Source organism: Micromesistius poutassou (assembly GCF_964030765.1).
Source record: "Micromesistius poutassou genome assembly, chromosome: 2".
NCBI lineage: Eukaryota > Metazoa > Chordata > Actinopteri > Gadiformes > Gadidae > Micromesistius > Micromesistius poutassou.
Window position 1 is genome coordinate 20,031,893 of NC_140272.1, and position 25,567 is coordinate 20,057,459.

The 25,567-nt window shown below is 44.2% G+C and overlaps 1 protein-coding gene across 1 annotated transcript in view; it reads left to right on the forward strand.

Moving 5' to 3' along the window:
• LOC311338239 (contactin-4-like) overlaps positions 1-25,567 on the forward strand; it is a gene marked incomplete at both ends in the record, with an annotated part of 110,342 nt that overhangs the window by 8,128 nt on the left and 76,647 nt on the right. Inside the window, 3 exon segments of the mRNA XM_084463471.1 lie at positions 11,364-11,499; positions 15,375-15,553; positions 22,975-23,070. Of these exon segments, the coding sequence (XP_084319597.1) occupies positions 11,364-11,499; positions 15,375-15,553; positions 22,975-23,070 (411 nt within the window).

The window sequence follows — 25,567 nt, forward strand, 5'->3', positions numbered from 1 at the left end:
CATGATTAAATCTGAAGAAATATGTACTATTTCATCAGATAGGGGTGAAATGGGAAAGGTGTTAGGCGTATTGCTCAAGAATGCCTACAGGTAGACTGCAGCCATTAGGGATCAAACCCATAACATTTTGACTGGCAGTCCAACACCCCAACACTAACCCAACACTACACAACATGATATGAACCAGTTTGTTTATTACACTCTACTGAGTTGACATAGGGTTTATGTGTGTGTGTTAAAAACATGGATGATTAGAGCCTCACATCTTTCCCCATGGAAATATGCTGTCATTGCAGAAACATACAGAAACAGCTTATTAACATTGCATTAACATGGTTTAGGGCATTGTTGGAATGCTGGGCATTGCAAACACATCGTGACTGGGGGACTTCCAAATGCAAATGCAACCCATACCGATGTAAGGCCCATTGTATTTAGTTAATGCTAAAATCTTTGCTAAAACTTGAATCCCAATTGCTGCGTCTTGTTGGATTCAGGATTATATGGTTTTCTTTTGTACTTCCAAACATGTCCCACTTTGAACAGAAGAATTCGTGATTCACAGATTTGTTTGTTGAATTAAATTTTTTTGCATTTCAGGCTTTCAGTAAACCCTTTGTTGGAAAATGTTTGAAAATACAACTTTAACCCAATTCGATATTAGCCCAGCCTAAACATGAAGCTCTGTACTTTTGAATGTGTTTGGGACAATGCATTGATTTTTCTAAATAATTGTCTTATTGATATTGTTAGCTTCAAATCATGATTGACTGGTAGAACATCCATCATGCTTTTATTTTTTCAGACACTGGGCTGTTCAATGCTGCTGTAATTGTAATGGATTCCTCACACTCCTTATACTTTTAAAAAACAAAACAAGAAAGAACTCGGGAAGATGTAGGTTTCAGTCTGTGTCTGCTCATTGTTTATGGGGAGCACTACAACCTGTAACACAAGTGTGACAAAGCGCCAGCACACAGATTAAAGAATACCAAGCCCATAGGCGGTGTGTGGTGCAACTGTTCTGTTTCAAACTTTCATGACCCTGTCTGGTAAATCCATTGCTTTGTCTCTATCATGGTTACACCGAGCCCCAGATACAAAGATAAAACCACAAGTCTCAAAGTAGCAACGAGTGTAACACTAACACTGACAAGGGTAATTGTGTGTACGGTATGTTACGGTGTAAGCCCTTAACAAGGCTCTGCTGCTCTGTGCTTGATATTTGTTATTTATAGACCACTTTAGTTTCGGTGGCAGCGTTAACGCAATTCACCTGGTATGATCTAGAGTCACTAATGACACAGCCAACCACTTACAATCTCACTCATACACACATTCACAGACACACGCATATACACAACCTGCCTTTGTGTACAAATTCACCATTATGCCACGCAGAAACACACATACTCACTCAAGCATACAAACATACACGCACACCAGACACAAACAGTCAATTGCAAAAACACACACACGCATTCATCGTTGCAACACTCACTCACTCACTCACTCACTCACTCACTCACTCACTCACAAGCACACACACAGCAGACACACAAATTGACATGCAAAGTATACACACACGCACACACACACACACACATACACACACACACACACACACACACACACACACACACACAAGCACACACACACAAGCACACAAACGAAAGACATGGTACCCAGCGTTTCTTTCATGAGCATATCTTTTGTCTCTTTGTTAAGGAGCAACCTGACAACCACTCAGTCCACCAACCAGTGTGTCTCCAATTTTGTGAACAGGGCTATCAGAAGCAGTGCTTGCTGCAACCAAGCCTTCTCAGCAGAACAGAAACGAGTCTATGAAGCAGTAATATCATGGCACTATAATGGCATTCATATTATGATGATACTTTGCCTTAATGTCCAAATTATTGTTGATGTTAGCAGCTTAATGTGTGTAGAACTGGTTTCAGGCAGTATTTTCACTGCACCACCATGCAAAATAAATAAATAGGAGGAATCTAAGGTCAGTTAATATACTGTACCTCATGCATTATGTAGCCAGAACTAGCAAGTATTTGTGGATTGTAGGAGTGTGGATTCACAGCAGTACGTTAGGGAGCCAGCGTGATAACTCTCGTGTAGTTTGATTCAGCCTCAGTCTAAAGTCTATGTTTAAAGGAGGGACCGTGAGTACTCAAATATAAGCCTATTCTGTCATGTGAGTATAGAAAGAAATGAGCCCACTGCATTGGAGAAAAACAAAAAGGATGCACATGAATTGAAACCTTGTGGGTATGTTCCATTACCGTGTCTACATTATCATACTTTCCCGTATCTTTCCTCTCCTTTTTCCTGTCCATGGAAAAATAAACATTACATTTCAAGCACAAACACGTCTCTTTTTTTTTGGTTGTTTTCATTGTTTTTAACAAGAACAAGATCATTTTGTACAACATGAAAAGGACAGAGGAATAAAAACCTTGTCTATGACAATCTCTGAATGCCAGGAACACCACATGCTCTTTAAATCCAGGCACATTAACAAATTGTTAGCAGCAGCTGTTGTGATCACAATGACTTCTTTAGCACTGGGAAACTTGTTTGTCAGATGCGATTTATTCCCTTTGTTCGCGCCTGTGTGTGTTCTCGTTTTTTCGACAAAATAAAAAAAATGAATCAAAGAATAATAATGTAGCAAACTGAAGCCGATTTTTTTTTTTAAATAATTGCAAAGTGACATTTCCATAATATATTTACAGATTCATCATTCCTCTCCCAACTCCTACTCAATGGCTGCAACACATTGCAGTGTCCTGGCCTGTGTCTGAACACAACTAGAGCCACCGTGCACTTTAGTTGGCAGAGCTATAATCACCATCTCCACAAAAACCAAAAAGTGGCCACAAAAAAACTAAAACCGTGCGTCTTTCCCCCTCCCCGGTTTGCCCGCTGGCCGCGAAGGACGCTGGCTCGGCAGCGGCGGCGGAAGCCTTGGCTGTCATGCGGCCCTCATGGAATACCAAGGACCCCAATCCCCCCCCCCCCCGCACACTCCCCCTTCCGTCCTCTCTCTCCGCTCCCCCCTTCTCCACGCCGTCGTTTCCCCGACGGCAGGGACGAACATTCGTGGAACATTGACCTCTTGTCATTCCTGCCGGGCGAACAGCCTGCCGCGGGGCCCGGTGGGGCGCGTCGGAGCGGCGCGCGGGGGCCGGGCGATGGGGGCCGGCGCCACAGCTGTCGCCCCCCTTTATTACCATGCGCTGATGAGGAGCGCGTTTCACCGCTCGCGTTTCACCGCTTCGTGGGGGGTGGGGGGGGGGGGGGGGGGTGCACTGAGGCGGTGCCTTGTTAAGGGCAGGCTGGCCGTGGTCCGAATAAACCGAACACACTATAGAGATATAGATGCCTTTATTTATTTATTTATTAGTGCATAGTGCGGTGGTATCTTTATGCAAACAATCGCATAAAGGGAAAATGCCTGTGGCGGCTTTCCTCACGTGTTGAATGTAATTCCTTGTCGAAACCCCATTGCAAGTAACCGAAAACCCTCCCAGAAACACACCCCCGCAACCTTAGACGAATTAAGAATCAACCACAGCTGTTTTTTTCACTCCATAACCCGCTGTGTTGCTTTCTACCCTAATGCCGCCTTCATTAGGGCTCGGCTGTGGCTCTGTGACGGCTATATTAGGCAGTCTGTTCTTGTCTGAGGCGACGGCGAGGCGCGTGTCTTGGTAACATCCCAGTCTCCAGGTGCTCTCACCTGCCCCTTCTCCAGAGAAGCAATTATTCTGTGTGTGAGGGTGTGAGTGTGTGTGCGGCTGTGTGTCGGCGTGTGTGTGTGTGTGTGTGTGTGTGTGTGTGTGTGTGTGTGTGTCAGGCCAAAGCAGCCAGTCCTCCCTCCCTCCCTCCCTGGACAGCCGTGCAGCAGAGCCCTTTGCTAATTGGCCATATTAGAAATTCCATCCAGATACAAGATGGAACCCCCCCCCCTCCCCCTCCCCCCTCCCCCCCTCCCCCCTTCCCGCCCACCTTCCACTCCCACTCCCAGCCCCTTCACTTTGCTTTGATTTTTGGGATCTTTTTTTTTTTTTTGGTCTTTTGTATTCGTCAACTCTTCCCTTTTGATATGCATATCAATAAAATGTTTTATTCATGCCCTCCAGAAGCAGACGACTGAGCGGGGAGGCGGCGTAGCGGTGGATTTTTGTCGTGTTGTGTGGAGAGAAAAAAAAAGCATTCTGGCGGTCGGAGACACCGCGCACGGCCGCCATTGAAAGACATTCGTGACGCGTCGTCTTTTGGATAAGCCAGAAAGAAATGGGTGCATTATGTAACCGTCTCTAACAGGCAATACAGATAAGCTGTGACCGTAGATCCTCCTCCCTCTTCCCATCCCCCCCCCCCCCCCCCACCCCCTGCGCTCGTCCCCACCCAGAATTTCGACAGATCTTATTGCATTTTTTAAATTCATTTTTTATTGCGACTGCATTGTTAATCAAATGGATGATTTCACAGAGTAGACGGATGCACAGCACATAGCATTGGGTTCACAGTTTCTCCCCTCTCATACACACACACGCACGCACACACACACACACACACACACACACACACAAAAAAACACACACACACACACACACACACACACACACGCACACCTGTTCCCTCGGAACGCCGGCTGCTGTTTAATCACAATACTTAAGACGTGGAGTTTAATTAGAAAAAAAAATTCACTCAGCTACAATCACGTCTGTGTTTATTAGATCCCGGCGCCCCTCCTGGGGCCCTGGGGGCTGTACCCGGGGTAGAGGCTGTTACAGTACCGCCAGTCATGTGTGTGTCGCTCTCTCTTTTTTTTTTACAGAGACATGCACAACACAAAATGTAGGACTATTTTCGTTATGAAAGAAAATCCTGATTCTGCAAACAGCAACCAGCTGAACCCCCCCCCCCCCCCCCCCCCCCCCTCCCACAAACCAATTGTGTCGGCAAGCACGCTCCAACCGTTATTGTCTGAGGGCATTTCTAATACAATTGCACTTGGCCGTGGTGATATCACACGCGCTTACACTTGTATACCTGCCTACCCAGTCACAAGGGGATATCTTATGGAGGACTGTAATAAGTCTATCTGTCCTACAAGGCGGGGGGGGGGGGGGGGGGGGGCGGGGGGCGCGGAAGAGCCTCCAGTGGAATTAATCTGTACAAACGCAATGTAATAAGGGGACAATAGGGCGGGAGGGAAAAAAAAAAGGAGAACTAATAAATGACTCTCGCTGTCGTTAAGAATACGCTCCCGTTTCTGTGTCGGCGACCTACAAAACATCAGCACGCCGCGCCGCCCGGGGGCCCGCGACGCTTTGCGGTTACCTGAGACGGTGACCTCACGCTTGTGGCAACCCTGTTTGCAAACACTGTGTGATGAATTAACAAAAGGCCTAATATAGGCTGTGTGGAAAGGTACAGGTGGCTGCCTCTGTTGTTCCAATTACTGAGACCGCGACGAGCCACTAGAACAGCACACAACCGCACTCTAGCACTGGTGACGTGAAGCGCAGCGAACACGCAGCCCGGTTCACGGGCGGGACGGGGATGAGTGTCGTGGCTTTGCTGCGTGGGTGTGCGCCTCCCAGTCAAAAGGTCCCAGGTTCGACGCCCACCTCCGTCTCCATGTCGGCATCCTTGAGCCAGATACAAGTCCAACGGCCCTTGATGACCTGAATTGACTTCAAGTCACTGTGGATGAAACAATGTAGTCCTATGTCACTAACTAGTTTCCTTTCCGTCCCTCTCTCTTTGGAATAAACAGAAACTGCCTGGGTCTATTAAACATCGCACTAGAAAAAACCCCGTCACTTCAAAATATAATGAAGCCGACAAACACGACACAAATACATACAGTGGGTCAATTAGGTATTTGAGATTGCCCTGGGGTTTGACTTTTTATTCTATTCACAATATAATACTATGCACCGCAGTTTGAATGATATATCAACCCCCCTTCCCCCCCCCCCCCCCCCCCATCATTTTGCATGTTGTCAAAATAATAGATGAGAGACGCACACGGGTGTGGAGTTCATGGATTTGCTTACTCTTAAGGCGCTTCACCTGCCACTCGATCCCTAACAGCGATGGGGTTGTCCTCGCGATTTGGTAGAACTGAAACTGAGTGTATTCACAACTATTATTATAAAGTTAAATTTCAATAAAAGTAACCAGGTCAAAGATTTAGCAATGCAGATTCCCTTTTTTTTTTGCATTCATTCCTTCATTCACTCACTCATCAGTCAGTCACTCATTCATACATTGACCCATTGATCCATTCAAAATTCCAATTCCATCATACATTCATCCAGCGTCGGATACATTTGGAAAAAAGCCGAAAGCTTCCGGACATTTTAGAGTGAAAATGCTCTGAATACATCAGAGTGCACACATACACATTTTTCTGACTCAAAATGCTGTCTTCAGTGCAAAAAAAGATATGATATTATTGGTGCTGCTGGAAATAACAATGAATGGACGGGATATAGCCTGCAGCATCTCAGACATATTTTCAATAAACAACAAAGCATGCAATTATATCTACAATATAAATTAATCTGCAATACGTGGAGCTAGAATAAACAATTCCTTGTTCCTAATAGAATAAACAATTCCTTTACGAAGAGCAGCTTATTAGTGCAGCATAGACAAAGTCACATTAGGCGTACTATATAGATGAAATAAGGTCACATGGTAACCTGACAGTTCACAATTCCTGCAGAATGAGGCCCCATTCAGACTGGAAGTGCGGTGCTCACGTTATGCTCTACTCTCTATCCACTTCTGTGACTCACGGAAGAGCAGGCACTCTGAACCAAGATGCCATACTCCCCATCGCACTATGCAGCTCAGAGGCCCTGCTGGGACCAATTTACAACCGACACCTGTGTTCTAAGTTCTTACTTTTTCAACGATTTCCATGTACCACCATGTGGCACATGTGTGTCCAATACATTTAAACCAGAGAAATGTGATAAACCTAGAGCGCAATGTACATACTACAATACAACTGACACAATACAATAATAATCGAGAAGCATGGTATGCTTAAAGTACAGTATGCATGCACCATGGGCAACATTACTTGCTTACTTGTATATATACGATACAATAATACTGCAGTAACATGCAACGGTTATATGTACTTATTGCGCACAGTATTTCTGTCCCAATCTAAGCCGTTATCTCAGTTTGTTACATGCTAGTAACAAGAGTAAGTACTTCAGCTGTTGTCACACGTTCACCTCAGGAACAGCAGATAGAAAGAAGCAGACGTTATTTTTCTTTTTGTCGTGATGGATTGAAGAGCGATGGATTGAAGGGTTGGTTCGTGTGCGGTCAGGCACAGACTGCGTGTTGGCCCTCCGCAGATCACGGAGGATCTAATTGGTTGGAATTGCGAGGGTGAATCACAGAGCGGTGGGTAGTGGATGTAATGATGATGTGTCATAAAGAGACACGTAAGAAGCAGCGCCGGGGTTAACGGCTAGACAAGAGTTTTCTTGTGTGTTGGCACACTGAGTATAACATAATCGTATGAATAATCATGATCATAGTAATTATGTTTTTGATTATGCTTATTGTTTCCCTGGTCGGGGTGACATTGCAGGTATTGCGCGCACACAATCACACGCACGCCGTTTTGTAAATATGTAAAACTTGTGCAGCAGCTAGACTTAATAACAATGAAAAGAATGGATGGAACACTGTACTGTGGCCGGACCGTTTTTCCTGGTGCAGGATCTGCTGTGGTGGGTGTCCTCAGCTTCTGTGTGACAGACTGGAAGACAGGCGTTGGCACCCAGGAGGGAGGGCCTGACGCCCGGCCGGGGGGGAGTCACCATCCCCGGCAGCCGTGTCCACACTGTAACAGCTACATCACACATCTCCGTGTCACAAGATCTCAGGCCATTACACTGGAGTTTTCTAGAGTTTTCTAGAGCTACGTGTGCCCCAAACGCTGTCGCACTTTCCCAGCCTTTTCAGTTCAAAGCACCTCTCACGTACGTGTGCGCCCAGGTCACGTTAGCCTGGCCGCTGATGTCTGGATCACATCACGCTCACACGGCAGCCTATTATCAGCACTCCGTTTGAACGTTGTGACTCCCGGCCTTACCCGGCCTTACGACCTTACTACTGTTTTTGGTGGACAAAAAGACGAAAAGTTTTAGTTTGGACAGAAAGCCAAGATGGAGAGTAACAGACATGTGACTAGCGCATTAGTGTGGACATGAAGCCGATGAAGATGAACCGCGGTTGTTAATGCCGGAAGACTGTTAGAATGCTTCATTCTTCATTTCTCTGTGAACATAAAACAACATGTTTTGATGTGACAACTTTGTATTGTCTTTTCAGCAGACCATCTTTAGTAGAAAGAGTAGAGCAAATGAAAGTGAGGGTTTGTTGGACTTCATGGCACCAAATCTTTTGAAAGGGCATGAAAATGAATGCTATCTTTTTGATTGTGAATCTCAGTGGAGGTTAGACGGATGGTGAATTAATGACCACATGGCTGAAATAAATGTGTGTTCAATAGTATTGACGTAAAGCTTTAAAATGAGGTCTCATTATTTGACCACATCAAAGAATAACACTTAATGAATATCACATTTTAATGAAAAATAAGATGCCATCGACCTAACCTTTCAGTTTTCAAGCTGTATGATTTCCTGCGATATAAAATGGATAGCATGCAAACAAATCATGAAAATGCCTTTTCAGGGCATAATAGGAAGCACAAAAAAACGAACAAAGAAAATTCAGAAATATAAGTTAAATTTGCCACAACCTTGGGTAACAACAAGTTATAGTTATATAAATGAATCAAAGTGTTGGTATTTATTAGTATTAAAAAATCCTCACCCTAGAAACCATTGAGCCCCCAAAATCTGTCTCTTGGAAGCCTTGAGATAGCAGTGGTCCTAAATACCAGTTGGTGTCAATCATTTTGAAACAATTTGAAAATTGTGCCACTCTGCCAGTTGTTAACACAGCAACATTTTCACAGGCATTTATCAGATTGCAATTAGCAGACTGCATGCAAAATGGGAACATATTTAGGAAGAAAAATTATGTTTTCCCTAGTTTGAGCAACGTGCCAAATCAAGTAATCATTGATGGCAATTATGCAAAAAAATAGTGTAACATTTGAGAAATTTTGTGTTGTATAAAAATGTTAATGCATTGCCCTTCGTTATCTGCTGTCAACAATTCCAGCCCCAAAATAAGTCATTTAGATTTAACTTTGTGTTCAAATGAAAAGCCTAACACAGTACAGGGGGTTATTTAAAAGATTGCACTCACACAGCATTCATTTAATGTAAGTCGATATAGCACATGTTTTTAAAAGCTTTTTTTTACGATGACAGCAGCATGAATTTAAAGGATCTCCTCAGACAGAGTAAAATTGGACCTTTAGATGTGTATAACCGCCAAATTCATTGTTAGTGTAGCAGTTGATAAAGTCACACTCACCCTTTCTTAATAACCCACCTTTCTTTATTGTTCTTTTCTCACCCCTTCTTTGTCTTTGTTTTTCAGAGGTACAGTGGTTATTTATCACTTTGACATTTGAAAGCTTGTGTCTACTTGTTAAAGCTTTCCCCATTCCCCCCAAAAGGATAAGAACAGCTAGGCACCTTATAGGCAAGCTCTAAACAATGTTCCAGACAGACTTGCAGAAGCCATGGCAGCTACATGCTGTTTAAATTCCCCAGCATCCACCTTCACTACCTTGCAAACCACAACCTCCACTTATTTTCACCCAAGCTATTTGGTTTGTCTCCATTTTCCCATACAGACCACTTATTATTCTTGGACACCCTTGTAGTTAAGTGGAAGAGGCTCTCCGAAGGCATGCACCTTGGATACTCTTCACAATTGGTGGAAAATCTTCAAGCCAGCAGCATCTCCTGTGTTCGTAATATTTTTTTACACGCCCCCACTCTCCATGAACCTCTCTCTATAGGTCTACACCCCCTTGTTCAAAACACTTCCACTTTATTGTGTGTATGCAATGCATGGCATGTGCCTATGTACCTTCAATTGCCCCCTGGGGACAAATAAAGTTTTTTTGAATTGAATTGGCATGCCCATACCAAGTTTCTTAAAAGTAGGGTATGCAATTTGGAGAAGTATGAAAACTCTGAAAAAAAAATGCCACTATAGCCACTTCTCCAAGACACAGGACCAGCTTTCTAGCTCAAGCAGTAGGTCTGCCTAGCATTGTGGAAGGTCATGCGCAATACGTGCACGGGCAGAGTGCTCGCAGGTAGCCAGGTGGGTAGGTAGACAAGACAAATAAGCCATCCAATCATTTCAGTCCTGCCTGTGACAGCCACAGATGCCAGATTTGATTTCTTTCTTTTGTCAAAGCTTTTTTTTTATTGATTGTTGTCGAGACAAATAGAATTTCAACAAATACGACAAAAATACCTTCTAAAATCAATTGCCGACCCTACCTTTAACATATAATCCCTGAGCAAGTGTTCAAAGGAAGAGAAGAGAGTTTTTGTGGATACCGTGGGCTGACAACTGAGAGACAGTATAGACATACAGCCTTACGTGTTGACTTGACAAGCTTGTGTTGTTGTTGCAGAGAGCACAAAGAGCCACGGAGAACAGTCATTGTTTTGCTTGTCTGCAATATAAATGACAATCACAATTCAACTGTCATATTTTTACATGTGCGCAGTAAACTACTACTTAATCTTAAAATTTGAAATCGTATCGGACATTGTTCAAAAGATACAGTGTGTGTTTTTGATTTGTTTACAAGAGATGTTGCAGTGCAGGCCAGTTTGATGTTGTTAATGGTTAATTATTCAAACATACAAGAATACAAAACCAGAAAGGCTGCCCTCCAATAAATGCCTGCCCCAATGAAGTACATTTGTATAATTAGCCCAAAATATACATAAAAATGTTAAACAAAATAAAATCACAAATTAGAAGCCTTACTCTTCTGATTGTTCAATATAAATCAGACGCTGTTTCCTAAGCAGAGTTGGAGGACACTTATCGCGCCATATCATTCTCCCCACCCACTGCCCGTGCTGGTGGGCGATGTGGCACACAAACGGCAGACAAATTGATATCTTTTGTCTGCTCGTGGTTGTCCTTGTTCTCTCTCTCTCTCTAATCGCTCTCCTTCCTTGGGTGCCAACCCATTTCCGCCGCTGCTGACAAATTGCTTGTTTTACAAACTGTGTTGGTGTGTCGTCGTCCCCCCCCCCCCCCCCCCCCCCCACCCTCGCTGATTTTTTAACAAACAGGTTCGGCTTGTAAAACCACACAGAGGCTAATTTGTCTTCCTCTGCCCACAGAGATTGGTGCTGCCGTGCAGAGTCCGGTGTTCAGCAAGCAGCCCGGCAGTATCGTGTACCCCCTGGACGCCGTGGAGAAGAACCGGGAGGTGATGTTCAGCTGTGAGGCCCAGGGGAAGCCACCCGCCCTCTACCGGTGAGTAGGGCAGGGGAAACCGAATCTGATCCCCAATGTCGTCCCTGCCCACCCCTAAACCCCTACCTGAAGGACAGGGGTCTGAGTTCACTGTAAGTCAACTTGGTTAAAAGCATTTGGTGAAAGTCTAAATGGTCCTGACATAGCACTAAGAGGAATCCAGGGACATGTTTTGTCTTCATATATCTATCTTCTGTGCTTCATTGATCCCCTCGCTACCTTCCTTCCTTCCTTACCTGTCCCCTTCTCTATTCTCACCAGCCCCCCTCCCCTGACTCATTTATCTTCTCCCCATCTGATCTCTGACAATAATATAACATAATGACAATATGGGAATTATGTATGAAACAGTCATACAGCATGAGTAATGTGTTGCTTTACAGGAAACCTGGATAGAGATAAATAGATAATAGAGATAAATAAAAAGAATTGACCTCTGCCCCTTCCAATGCATAAGCATGAATGAGCTCTTAGTTCGACAAATATGACCCAGACAAATTGCTGTCACTGTTGTTTCCAGTGTCTTATTTATTCGCTGAATTGAGCATTTGAAGGAGTTGTCTGTTCATTCAAAGACACCTTGGTCTGCTTGCTTCTCTTAATTTTTCGGAAGGAACTTACCACACTGAGTTTATTCAGAATCAGGACTGACTTGTAGACAGGTGAACTGAGTCCTGTCTGAAGCAAACACTCTGGACAGGAAATACACATTAAACCTCGAGTAGCCGATTCGTATCACACACTGTGCTGTTAAAGTGCACGAGAATGCACATTCTTTATTTTACTATTGGTTGTTGTCATGTTGTATCTTAAAGCTTCAAATCAATCACGTCCGGTCTTCGCCGGATAATTTTTTGCTGGGGCAAGAGTTGGGAGGATTGGGACCTTTAATGCGTGGGAACTCAGCCAGCTTAAACGATGACCCAATCAACCGCGTGTCTGTCAAGGTCACCAGGCGACGGCCCGGTCTGCAGTGCAGCTGTCCTGTAAAGATGTTCCCGCACTCGACAGCTGACGGATTAATCACGTTCAAAGTTCATTAATCCCGCATACACCATCCTCATCCTCATCATCATCATCATCATCATCATACCGGTTGCAATGTTTTGATTAAACGGTGCCGCATCTTCTTCTTTATTTTGCAAACGGCAATCGTTCTCCCAATCTTTATAGAACTGCTCCGGAAAAAAACCTGTAGATTTTCAGACTAAACAAAGCGCAGACTTTGTATTTGTTCTAAACGAAGCGCAGACTTTGTTTAGATCGCAGCATGTTCTGCCACGTCATTCTCCAGATGGCGGGCATTATGCGATCGAGGGCGCGCGCTACACGGCCTGCTGTAACGTGATTGTATAAAGCATGTGCCTTGCAAATTGAACTGCTGTTCCTGTTTTTGTTGGTTTTCTCGACTGATTGTTAATAGATTAATGAAAGGATCTGGTGTACGGGTTGGTTGTGGGTTTCACCGCAACGTGCTGCACACATATGCTGGTAAAAATAAAGCAGCCCTTGAAAAGTGGTTGGTTCAATCCCCAAATGTCTGCAGCCTACCATGTTGGTATGGATGCTGCCAAACCCCTACCTGCTGCTTAACGACACTGCGTTGCTTTGGATAAAAATGATTACTTAAATGATTGCTTAAATTTCAAATGCATTTCACGTTGTGCTGTGTAGAATGTATGTTTTGTTTTTTGGTGAAGGGTGTGTTGTTAGTTTTTGTTTTGTTTGTTTGTCTACATTTGCATCATCCAATTGATCTTAGTCTAGCAGTCCAGCCCTCAAAGACCTTCCCAAACAGAAGACATCAGTGGTCCTCTACATTTACAGCTACTGCTTTGAAGTGGGTTGCCTTTTGAACAAATCCCTCCCCAAAAACACAAACAATAGCTCAATCTGCATCAGAAAAATCCCCAGACTCAATTAGTTAGATTCAAAGCCAAATCTGAAAACATAAGACAATATAACAACATAACAATGAACAGACTTTTGTACGGATGGTTTTAAACCTGTCTTTTTTTTGCTACGTTCCTTTTTTTCTCTTGCAATATCCTTTTCTCATCTAAATAACTGGAGAAATATCAGTGTTACCCCGGGCCTGTTCCTGAGCCGCAGTGACTGGCGGCAGGGCTCCTTCAATGTTTTTTTGTAGTCGATTGGATCCTTCCCTCTCCAGAAACAGATGAACCCATGAGGGACAGCCCCCTCACTGCCTAAGCCCCCATGCCAACGTCAGAACCCCGACACAAACTTTGCGGTTCAGAAGATAATTCTCGTCATGTCCATTTGTCTGGACGGTATCTCCGAAGCACATCTTTTTTTAATATATATATATTTCAATCGTTCCGCTTTGACTGTGGTGGAAGGCAACACTGACTTGGTCTTGCGAGACGTCCTTGTTCTACTCTAGTGTGTGCGGTAACAAGGCTCTGGAGAAGATGCACTCGCATGGAGCCGGATGGGATGGACCAGTGTCCACGCACATTGTGTCTATTTATAGACTTGTTGACCTCGAGTAGCCTCACAAATCAGACTTTAGAATGCTAAAGTTGCATAAAAGTATAAATGTATCCAAGAATAAAAGTGATGGCTCAAACCTTTGTGAACGGGGCATTTTACTTTATTTTGTTTGATATTTGTTATTGACCAATGATGTGGCTGGAGGCGGGGATCTGTAAGTGGGTAATTGGCAAATACAAAAAAAAAAAAAATCATCCACTCGTGCAAATTAGTTTCTGTTGGGTAGAAATCCCTGTAACGGAAGAGAAAACAAGGCGTAACTCCACACTTTCAGTGTTTAGTTTCCGAGGTCAGGCTCTATGCCGTCTCCCCTCAGAGGTTCTGCTGCAACATAGTAGGAATGCTGGATCCCAGATACGGCCTGGATAAAAGCCCCGCTGCTAGTGTGGCGCAAACAGACCCACAGACAACAAACACTCGTTTTAACGGAAGCCGCTCTGTAGGGGACACAAGCCGTTTAATTCGTCCAGCAGGATGGTGTTTGTCATTGTTTGTCTGTCTTTAACAGAGATAACTGTTATAGAGATAACGCCTGATAACGACTTATATAACTCAGTATGCACTATGTTCAGAATCCAATTTCATGGACAAATAGCACGTCCACGTTATTCAGTGAAGTATATAACATTGTTTCATAGACGTGTTATTAAGAGGAAAATAAATCTATCCCTAAAAGTTAATATACATAACATTTGTTCATGTTTATTATCATAATCATTCTTTCTTTGTTTACGTATGTGAACAAAGTAAAGAAACTACCTTTCCTTATTGATAGCCACATTATTCAAAGAAATCAAAGGTCTTTCTACCTCGACTTTAGTTATGCATGCTGAAGGCATACATTACTGGACGTATGCCTTGTCTGGAAATATTGCAGGGAGCCTTTAACTCATTTTACCTGAATAACACTTCCACATCAATCACGCCCTTAACACTGATGATAATCACATGGACTTGAGTATAAGTCACAGGTTGAGGCAAGGTTGCAGGCGTAACTTGTAATTGTGGCAGCATAATGATTTAGCAGCATGTGTATACAGTTTGACTGGGCTCGGGCGAGATGGATGGCCTGCATCCCCTGTCTGTTCCCAGGCATTGGCATCGCAGTAGTGCACTGTTAGTAAGATGATCAAAAACGCTAGAGGACACGCGATTTCTGGGAACTTCTTCCTCTCCTCTACCTTTTTCTTTCCCCCCTGTTGGTAAAAATTAAATGAGGGCAGCACCAAGTCTGTCATTTAGTTTTGTGAATATCGACACCACCTTGGGCTAGGATGGATTCAATTTGAATGCGTTGCGCAGGCGTTGATTCCCTTAAATGTGTTCTCTGATCTCCCCTGGTTTTTTGTTAATTTCAGGTGGAAACTGAACGGCACAGTGCTCAGTGTGAAACCCAGCGGCTCCCACTACAGCCTGTCTGGAGGCAACCTGAGAATCAGCCGTCTGAACAAGGACCACGACGCAGGGACGTACCAGTGCCTCGCCTCCAACTCCTTCGGGACCATCGTTAGCCGGGAGGCCAGTCTGACATTTGCATGTGAGTTTTAAACCTTTCTAAACCAATGGGTTTTTTTGTGTGTTTATTTTTGCTTTGTTTTATGGGTGTAGCTTAAAAGTGTGTCAGTTTGAAACGGTTTGTCAGTGGCAGTCTGGGACGGCAGCCTGAGACGCCTGTCCCTCTGGGGATCTGAACGCTGCCAGTGGTCCGATGAGTCTCTTCTCCTAAAGAAAGTTGCGTGTTTTGAGTCAACGGCACAGAGCCGATTGAAGAGCTGCGTACGCCGCAAACAGCTGACCAAAACAAGATACACTCAACCCTCGTTTCCCTAAGGTAGGAAATTACTCACGATACCGCCACTACCTGTTATTGTGCATTCGACCAAGAAGAAAATAAAGTAAAAAAATCAAGAAACAATTCAAAAGAGGCTCTCACATAGAATTCAATCAATCAGGCGTACAGGAGGTGGAATGCGTCTAATGAGCAGTCATCCAGTTTCGCATCAGAATAGATTGGTTGAAGTCTAACTCTGGGCCTTCAGATTCCTAAAGAAACACAAGTCAATAGGTGCCAATGGGCCCATTTATCGGCCGCAGCGTAAATGATGACGTTATGTAACTGAGTGATGGCGCACTCAGATTAAATTCTGAAAGCTTCCCTTTAAGCGACAAGGACGTCAATATATCTTCGGCCATTTTATTTTCTCCGTGAGTCCACGCGGCTGTTGGTAAGTCGGTCCCTCGCTGCAGAAAGAACGATTCTTTCTGCAGAAGTGGACTGCGCTACGGTGACAGTTCCATCAATTGTTAAGGCTTTGACCTTACCAGCCCACAACTCCTGTCACACCGTCAAGGAATGGTTGTACGGTCGGATGTCATTCATCTTCTTTATTACACACTGTAATGCTTAATTAACTTGTGTCATGATCCAAAGGTTAAAGTTCAACAAAATCATTTAAAAGGGCAACCAATGTGATATATGTGTCTTTTTCCCCACACGTCGCTGTAGAAAAACAACCCTTAATGAGGCCAATGGATTCGAGCAGGAAAGGTTTTAATGTCTTATAGGAAGTGTTGAATGTATGTCCTTGATAAGGTTTATGGAAAACAAGGTCTAAAATGCATTTTTAAGACGTATCTTGCTTCGATAATAAACGTCTCATTCTTTCTTCTCCCTCTTTCTTTGTCGCTGGCTAACCTATGTGTTACACGTATACGTATATATATTATGCATCTAGTTTAATTCTGAGGCTGATTGGCTAGGTGGCTAGGCCAATGGCTAGGTGACATGCACATCATATACGGTGTGAGCTATGCGACAAACAGACCTAAATGCATCCTCCTGCCTTTATGTGTCTGGGCTTTAAAGAGACCATCAAAGTAGATTACACTATCAGGGCTCGCAGAGGGCTCCCGCAATTTATGGTTGCAATCTAAATAGAAGCATCCGGAATTTGCCTTCTTCCTCGTTGCACAATGCCTCTGGGGTTGTGCTGAATGATCATTTTCAAAGTTTACTCCCCACATCACGCACAACCCATGTTCCTCGAGTCGCACCACACTAGTCAACGTGACGTCGTTGTTCATACAGGTCTCCCTACGATTGGACGGTTGAGTCTCAAAGAGATCTTAACAAAAACCGAAGATGGACATTAAAAATATCCCATTTGAAGATGCATTATGTGCTATTTTTCACACACCACCCCTGATGTCAAACCGAAACCAGCTTTTCGGACTGTCTACCCAACTACTGATTCTCAATGGCCACATGCTTGGTTTGACATTTCAACCTCCTATTCTGTAATGTTACTCAAAGGGCCCCTACTTACTGCAGCTACCAGCAGGTATGATGTTGATTAGCCATCAAAAGCCATTTCAAACCATTTCAACCCTATAGATACATCACAGGAGTGTCCATCCAGATGTTTGATGGACAGATCCACCTACCTTACTACCCAGTGGACAGTACCAACCGGCGGGCTAGCAGATAGCATACCGTATATGAATCGCCTCTACAGGAAAAGTGTTTGACTTCAAAGTAAAGGGATTTTTATAAGTTGTCCAATTGTGGAGGTTCTCTTTTTCATCCTTGCATACCACCCCCAAGATATTCACTGGCCCAGATTTTGGCCCCACCTAATTAAACCCTTTTTTTTTTGTGCGCGCTGCACATTGATTTGTAACGAACAATCCGTCCGCCGCCCCCGTAGGTGTGTGTACACCTGCATGCAAAGGAGTCCTGTGCTCTCCTGCCGCGGACTTATTCAAATTCCATAACCCCACAGTGCAACAGAGCTACATGTAATAATTAGATCGGACACAATTTTTTATTCAGTCTGTATTTAAATTTTCTCCCTGGGGTAATATTTGTTTAGTCTACGCGTCGGCTATAGGGCCATCCAAGGTTATCGTTTGAAAGTGGGCGAGGCTCCAGACTTGTTCAGCATTCCCCTCCCTTTCCCTCCAAAACTTTTGATGGATGATGCTACTTCTTGAGAGCAGCGCGGCTGTCCACGCGCCCCGGATAACGGATGGGCCTGTGGGCGCTCTCACTCAATACTGGCTGCCCTTGATTAGTATGTCTATCGATTCCATATCGGTGATTATGTAAAATATGTACGCCCATAATTCATACTGATGAGTGCGGTCAATGTGTGCACCGCAGCCCCACATCCCGGAGCCCGGTGTGGGCAGGCCCTGCGCCGAGGCACAAAGACAGACAGGTCGTAGCGGTGAGGAGGACAATCTTTACGGCACAATGAGCCGGCCGCCCCGACGCAGCTCCACTGCATTGGTGGAAAAGGTTCAGGTCAAAAAGGGATCTTTGTGAACACGGGTACACGCTGAGTACCGTCACCTGAATATTATGTAGGATGGTCCAGTGAAGAGTGGCTGTTTGACTCCCAGTGGAAAGGTTCTGGGTTCAGACCTCGAATGAAGCGAAGTCTACTTGTAGGCATCTTCGAGCTTAACCTCTCACCCTAACTTCCAATGCGTCTAACCTACACCCACTGTAATTCACTTTGGATATAAGCATCGGACAAATGGCAACGAGAATTTTGCTTTAAAGAAGCAAAACATGGGCCTACGAGCCTCAAATGCAGCCCCTGGTTCCCTCGATCTTACCACTGCCGTTTGACAAGGGACTTTGAATGTGTGTCCGGTGTCAGACTGGCTGATATTTTGCCAAGCATGCTGTGGAAATCTCAAGCTTTCACTAGGGTAGGACTTTAGAGGCCTTGAGGGGAAACATGAATACCTCATTTAAATGCAAATAAATCCTCTAGACCCCTCTCAGCTGTTGTGATAATGCGGTGTGAGCATATTGACTCGGTTAATGAGGTGTAAATAGCTAATGGGTGTACTCTGGTGCTTATCTGTGGTATACTATCAAGATATTGCACAGGAGGGAGCTCAATAGTATAGCATAACATACTTAAACCCTGCCGTTCATCTCCTTTCTTGGAGGCACATAGATTAGAGGAAGAAGTCAGCCATATGATAACCATATAATTAAAAAGGCAACAAAGGCAGTGTGACACAAAACACAAACACACCATCTGTGTGTGTGCGAATGCAGCCGCACACACACACACACACGCATTCTTGCACACACATATTTTGGAAGGCGAAGAGCATCCTTTCGAACTCGTTATGCCTCATGATAACCACATAATTCAAAATGCGATGGGAGGCACAAACATAATAGCACATATCATCCATGTCTGTGAGCTCGCATGGCTGCACACACACACACACACACACACACACACACACACACACACACACGCAGGACACGTATGCACGAGTCCGCACCCTCCGTATATTGGCAGACAAAGGGGTTCCTTAAGGATGCTCTCAGGTGGTAATGAATCACATGGTTACGGCGGGACAGGCGTGTGGAAGTGTGATAAGTCGCGGTGGCATTTGGAACTGCTCATATATCTGGGATGTGATCATCAGGCTAATCGGGGAGATCATTGTTTGTAATGTCAGCCCAGGTTAACGGTAATTGATGCTAATGCGTCTAGATGGGGCATCACATTTACTGGTCCTGAGGACATTAATCATTGTTAGCCCCGCTTCCCCTTTAAGAGACAGCGCTGGAGTCCATCGCCCGAAGTCCCAGTAGTTTTTTTTTTGGTATGCTCCCAGTATATTTTGATTTCGTTTTTTTATCATCCCAACCGAGCAAATCAAAGGGATTTCCAATGTCTGTGTCGATCTCTTTGTTTCATGTGCTCCTGTCTTTTTTATTATACATCCCAGTAATTATGTGCACAGCTGCGCATGCACAAAAAGTGTGCCTTTGCCACAAATCCCCGTTTTACAATGTCCCCTTGTCTGCGATGCAGTTTCTGAAGTCATTCGCCCGTATCAATAAAATACTCTTTCATTGCCGTCCCCGAAGCCCCCTGTCTCGCAACAGCGGGTTTTTGGGGGGCTCATCTCGACCACTCAGTGTGGGCGGACGGGCGCAGTTGAATTTTACCACCCTGGCTCAAAGCTTTCAACGCGGGAAGAGCATTCGACCAATCAGGACGAGGAAAAACCTCCAGCAGGCCCGAGAGAGGCAGGCGTCTCCGTTCCTCTCATGAAAAAAGCTTTAATCTCAACCCAAAAAAAAAAGCACACCCCCCCAAAAAAGATTTTCGGAACAAAGAAATAAATTTAGTCTCTTCTGTAGCCACATGTTTTTAGAGACGTTTTTTTTTTTGTTCTTCCTTTAATCTAACCTTCTATCGTACCTTCAGATGAAAGCAAGTGGTTGGGCCACTCCAAAGCCATTTCTGGGCCATTTTGGCGGTTGTCAGACTGTGCCAAAACCGACTTTAAAGGACAACCAGAAACACTTGCTTTAAATACATTAGGAGTCCATCTTGCTACCCGAGCAAACACGCTCAATACCCTTTCTTTATTAAACAAGATAGGATGTTAGACTTTAGATAGTAAACCAGGTAAAAAAAAATATATAAGGAAAAACCTTGAGACCTGCAATAATTTCATTAAGAGCCGGTGATTGTAGCTCAATATCCAATAACACTTTTGTTCTGAGGAAAGATAAATCATGGTCCTCCCCGCTGCACGGGGGGAGGATCCCAGAGCCAGCCGACTGTAATGCACAGAGACAGTGATTTGCAGGCTAAAAATGGCAGCCGACAGCCAATTTGTCATTCCATCTATGGATTGCCCTCATATACTCAATTATTCTGGGGCACAGTATCTTGTTTTTTTTTGAGCGAGCAGTTAGAAGCAGTGCAAAATATGTAGTCCATAAATTAAACATGTCGGAGAAACATTTGTATGTTTAATTGTGGGCTTTTAATGGTGTACTATCTCATACTTGAAGTCTAGACTAGCCTTGCAGCCTAGTCGTAATCACCAAGTGTAAAGAGAATAGCATACAGATGATATAGCATATATTAAAAATGACCCTTAAGATGGTCTTTTTAGGAGTATAAATCTGCAGGAATTGTTAACCATTTAATTAGATTCCATATAGTCTCATGAAACTACCATTCAAATTGCTAAAGGGCTAAGGGCAGATGAATGTGTTAAATCATAATGAAAGGTGGTTCCTTAATGGCCAAGTCAATATGACACATATTAACTGACCAGGGAGTCCTTGTTGTAAATCAGCCAACTGTCGAACAATTGTACATTGTATGTACGATTGTACGTACACACACACATACACAACAATTGTACAACAACAATTGACTAATCAGCCATGGGGTTCAAGTAGGGCTTGATGGAAGTCTGTGCCTGCACTCCTCATCTGCCTCCACAACAAAGAGCAAGGATGCCTTATTCATGGCTGTTGCATTTTGAGTATCTCACTCTAGACAACACAAAAGGGAAGCAGTATTTAATTCACTCAAATCACTGCGTTTTGGATTAAATTTTCTCCTCAAAGAGATATGCCAAACACACACACACACACACACACACACACACAGCATTAAATCTAATCTCGCCTCTGCACGGCAGTCCTCAGACTTGTAGCATTTCCAGAGAAGACATCGTCCCCTCCCACCACTCCCATTGTGTTAGTGCACACTCAGCCATGACCCCCTCTCCGCTCTCCTCCTCCGTCTTATCTCTGAATTAACTTCCCAGCCAGATACCGCCGGGCGAGAAGGAAATAAAATTAACACAAGGAAATAGCTGGCTAACGCCGTTATTATTATTATTATTATTATTATCCCTTCAGTTGTCCTACGAAAATCCTGGCTAATTCAGGAGTCTTCTCCCTAGGTGAACCTTACCAGGAGTTGGTTGGTTGTGATGAACACACGCAAGGGGGGGGGGGGGGGTACTGATAACCGCTGGAGCTATTAAAACCCCTGATGTGTGACCAAGTGGGAACTGGTGGAATGCGCTCGCCAACCCAGAGAGAGCGAGGGAGAACGGAGTCTGTGTGAGAGAGCGAGGGAGAACGGAGTCTGTGTGAGAGAGACAGCGAGAGAGAGCGAGGGAGAACGGAGTCTGTGTGAGAGAGACGGAGAGAGAGCGAGGGAGAACGGAGTCTGTGTGAGAGAGACGGAGAGAGAGCGAGGGAGAACGGAGTCTGTGTAAGAGAGACGGAGAGAGCAGAGATCTCCGTGATTTCCCCTCCTCCCCTCATTAGGGTGTCACTCTTTTTTCTCGTGCCGTGGAATCCCAACGCAGCAGCAGCTCATTTGCTCGACCTTGTTTCAAACTTGTTTTTGTTGTTGTGATACCGTCACACATTTCATACAGCATGTTAAAGGCTTGTTGGTGAAGATATTTATATCGTTTTACTATTGTATCCTGTGCAACACTGGTGTCTCTGTGTGTGTGTGTGTGTGTGTGTGTGTGTGTGTGTGTGTGTGTGTGTGTGTGTGTATGATATAGTATCCTACCATACTCCATTTTTCTAGAGGTCATAGAGGACGGATGCTATGCTCTTGTTTCTAAAGCCAAATACCCCCCCCTCCCCCTCCCCATACTTAAACACCTGCCAAGAATCTCTCAGATGGTCTCCCTAATTGTGGAACTATTCTCCTACGAACCCTCGGTCCATCCGGTCAGTCGGCGCCTAAAAAGAAATGAGCTGAACCAGAGGGGCAATGAGGAGGAGCTTTCAAACTCCGCGCCTCATATCAGCAGAGACAGAATAGTTTGGCTTCTGTGGCGACTCTTTCCCGGCAGCGGTTTAGTCGCTCCGACGAGACACTGGGTAGAACGGGTTGGAACCGGTCTCGGGTTTGTTAGAAGGGTTGTCAACACCGATGGTCACAGGTCTGAACAGCTGCTTAAGCCCTGCCTTAACCTGAGCGTTGTGTCTTTTGTTCTTCTGGATTGCCGTGATGTTCTGTGCAACGGCAAATGTGTTTCTGGCTGAATGATTGTGAAGAGCTTTTCCGTCGCTTCGTCCCTGTCCTGTACTGGTACCAGTGCCTGAACTACACTGATGGCACTTTTTTGTTTTTCCAGATCTAGAAAACTTCAAGACACACAAAAGAGGCTCCGTGTCGGTGCGGGAAGGACAAGGGGTGGTGCTCCTGTGCGGACCGCCTCCGCACTCAGGAGGTAAGATAACAAACAGCGGCTTTTTGTTGTTGTTGTATTTTGTTTTTATTCAATTGTGATTATTCATTCATGAAGAAGGCCGACAGTAAGACCGAAGTTACACTTTCACCACCGCATTGAAGGATTGTGCGATGGAGAAACACAGCGGCCTTGTTTCTGTTGTTTTTATTATTTTCTCCGACGGAAAACGTGTCTTCTAGGGCAAGTTAGCGTGTTAGTTGTTGGCTTGCGTGTTTATGTTGTGTGCAGTCACTGTTTAGTCATTTATTTAGCAGACACCTAATCCCAAGCAATTTGGCTTGAATTCAGATACATTTCCTTAATGAGGGAGTTTTACGTAAAGTGGCCGAATCACTTGGAATGACACAAGTACTGACCAACGACCCTGTAGTTGAAGACCATTAAGCTCTTCCAGAACGAAAAAAAATGATATATTATTTTAATGAGTTGGCTGTACTAGTGGGCCGTTAAACGATCCACGATCCAAATACAGAGATTATTTAGAGATTACGAAAAGTGCCGTACAGCCTAATTAAGCTGTTGTAATTAAGTGCAGTTGTAACAGTAGTCAGTGATGAACAGTGTGAAGAATCACTGTGTCTCGCTTCAAATAATACTGCTCCCAATGAAAACATTACATTTAGCACTGACGCTTCCAGACCATAATATTCTGTCCTGAGCACTTAATTATTATTTACTAACTCAGTTTCCTTTTTTCGCCATGATTAGTCCTCATTTCAATGATAACCTCGGATGACCCCATCAGAGACCAGCACCCAATGAGCACACTTAGGCATGAAAGGAAAACTATGAGTGGTACACCATTCAGCTGCCACAAGTCCAAAGTACACACACACACACACACACCACACAACACCACACACACACACACACACACACACACACACATACACAGGTGGGGGATTTACAAAAAAAAGAATTAAGATTACGCATACTATTATCATTCAAGGTTTAACAAATAACCAGATATGTCCTTAATTATCTACAGGATTCAAATCGTCTTACAAAAGCCATATGGATATAAATCCATCATTCTTCATGTAAGAGTTATGTGTGTAATTTATTCAGTTTTGTGTTATCAGAACACTGAATTTCTTGAAGTAATTTTTTCAAAGTCGCTTCTCTGGCACTACTTTTATTTTTAAATGGAAGGATATTTCCTCCTCTTTTCTTTCACTGCAACAGATGTTTCAATTAATACCGTCCCCCTTTCTCCCTAAATGTTCAGTGCAACACCTGTTTTAATTACCGTTCTCATTTGACAAGCACCTAAAACGTTTCACTGATTCATGTGCCAATCTGTTGCTGTGTGGGGGAACAAAATCTGCTTTGTAGCCTAAGTGTTATATTCTTTGCCTTTTTTTTTTTTTAACCGGCAAAGTACCTGACAAGGTTAATGCCTGATCCGATATCAGGGCGTTATTTATCTGCGTATTTATCCCGCAAATCCCTCAACTGAACCCATCTGCTTCTTCTGATTGTTTTGCCATTCGAGTTATTCCTTCTTATTGGTTTTTTTCATCTTTCGGGTCCCAACAGAAATGAAACATATGCTGAGGCGGCTCGATTTTTAATACCTTGTGTTTTATGCTGACACCGTCATCCAATCCGGTGGCGGTGGAAGGAAGGGGGTGCGTGGAGGGGGTTCTCTTTAAGAGCCACGACGCAGCCTCCCTCTCCAACATGACAGCCAGAGTCTCCAGGCTCCCCCCCCCCCCCCCCCCCCACCCCCCCCGGCTCCTCCTGCTGTACTACGAGCAGGCCTACGGAGGGCCGTGGCACGCCGTCTCAATTAGAGGGATGCTGGTTCAGACCCCAGGCTGCTGTATTAATGGGCTAGGGGCCGTTTCCTAGGGGCCACCAGTGTGATGTGGGATTGAGAACGTGGTCGTCGTACGTGAAATAGGCGAAGTAGGACAGACGTGAGTCGTTGTACTATTATGGCATTCCAACATTCATTCATTGTTATTGTTATGATCAATAATGGCACTTATGCATTTGCACACGCACGCTGACACGCACAGACACACACACACACACACACACACACACACACACTCATACATACATACAAATAAACATGCACACACACATTCAGACGTGCACACACACACACATTCACACAGCATCCAAACCAGCAAGACCGAGTCTCAAGGCCATGTGCCGCAGCTATCGGTTTCCTCTGCTGACCGGTCATGTCACTGTGGTTACATCAGATCTGTCAGTTGTCACAACTGAAAGCAGGTCACTTTCCTCAGAGTGCTGCACGGATTACACAGATTACAGCTATAGTGTTTTTGTTTTGTTACAGAACAAATGACAGTGCTGTGTTTGTGGTACGTCATTATCAGTATAAGACTTTATATACGTACGTAAACATATACTCATACATAACGTGTGTATATCTTTATGTATGGTAACGTGTTTATATTTGTTCATAAAGTGAGAGCCAGTTGAAATTTCAATAAAAAACAAA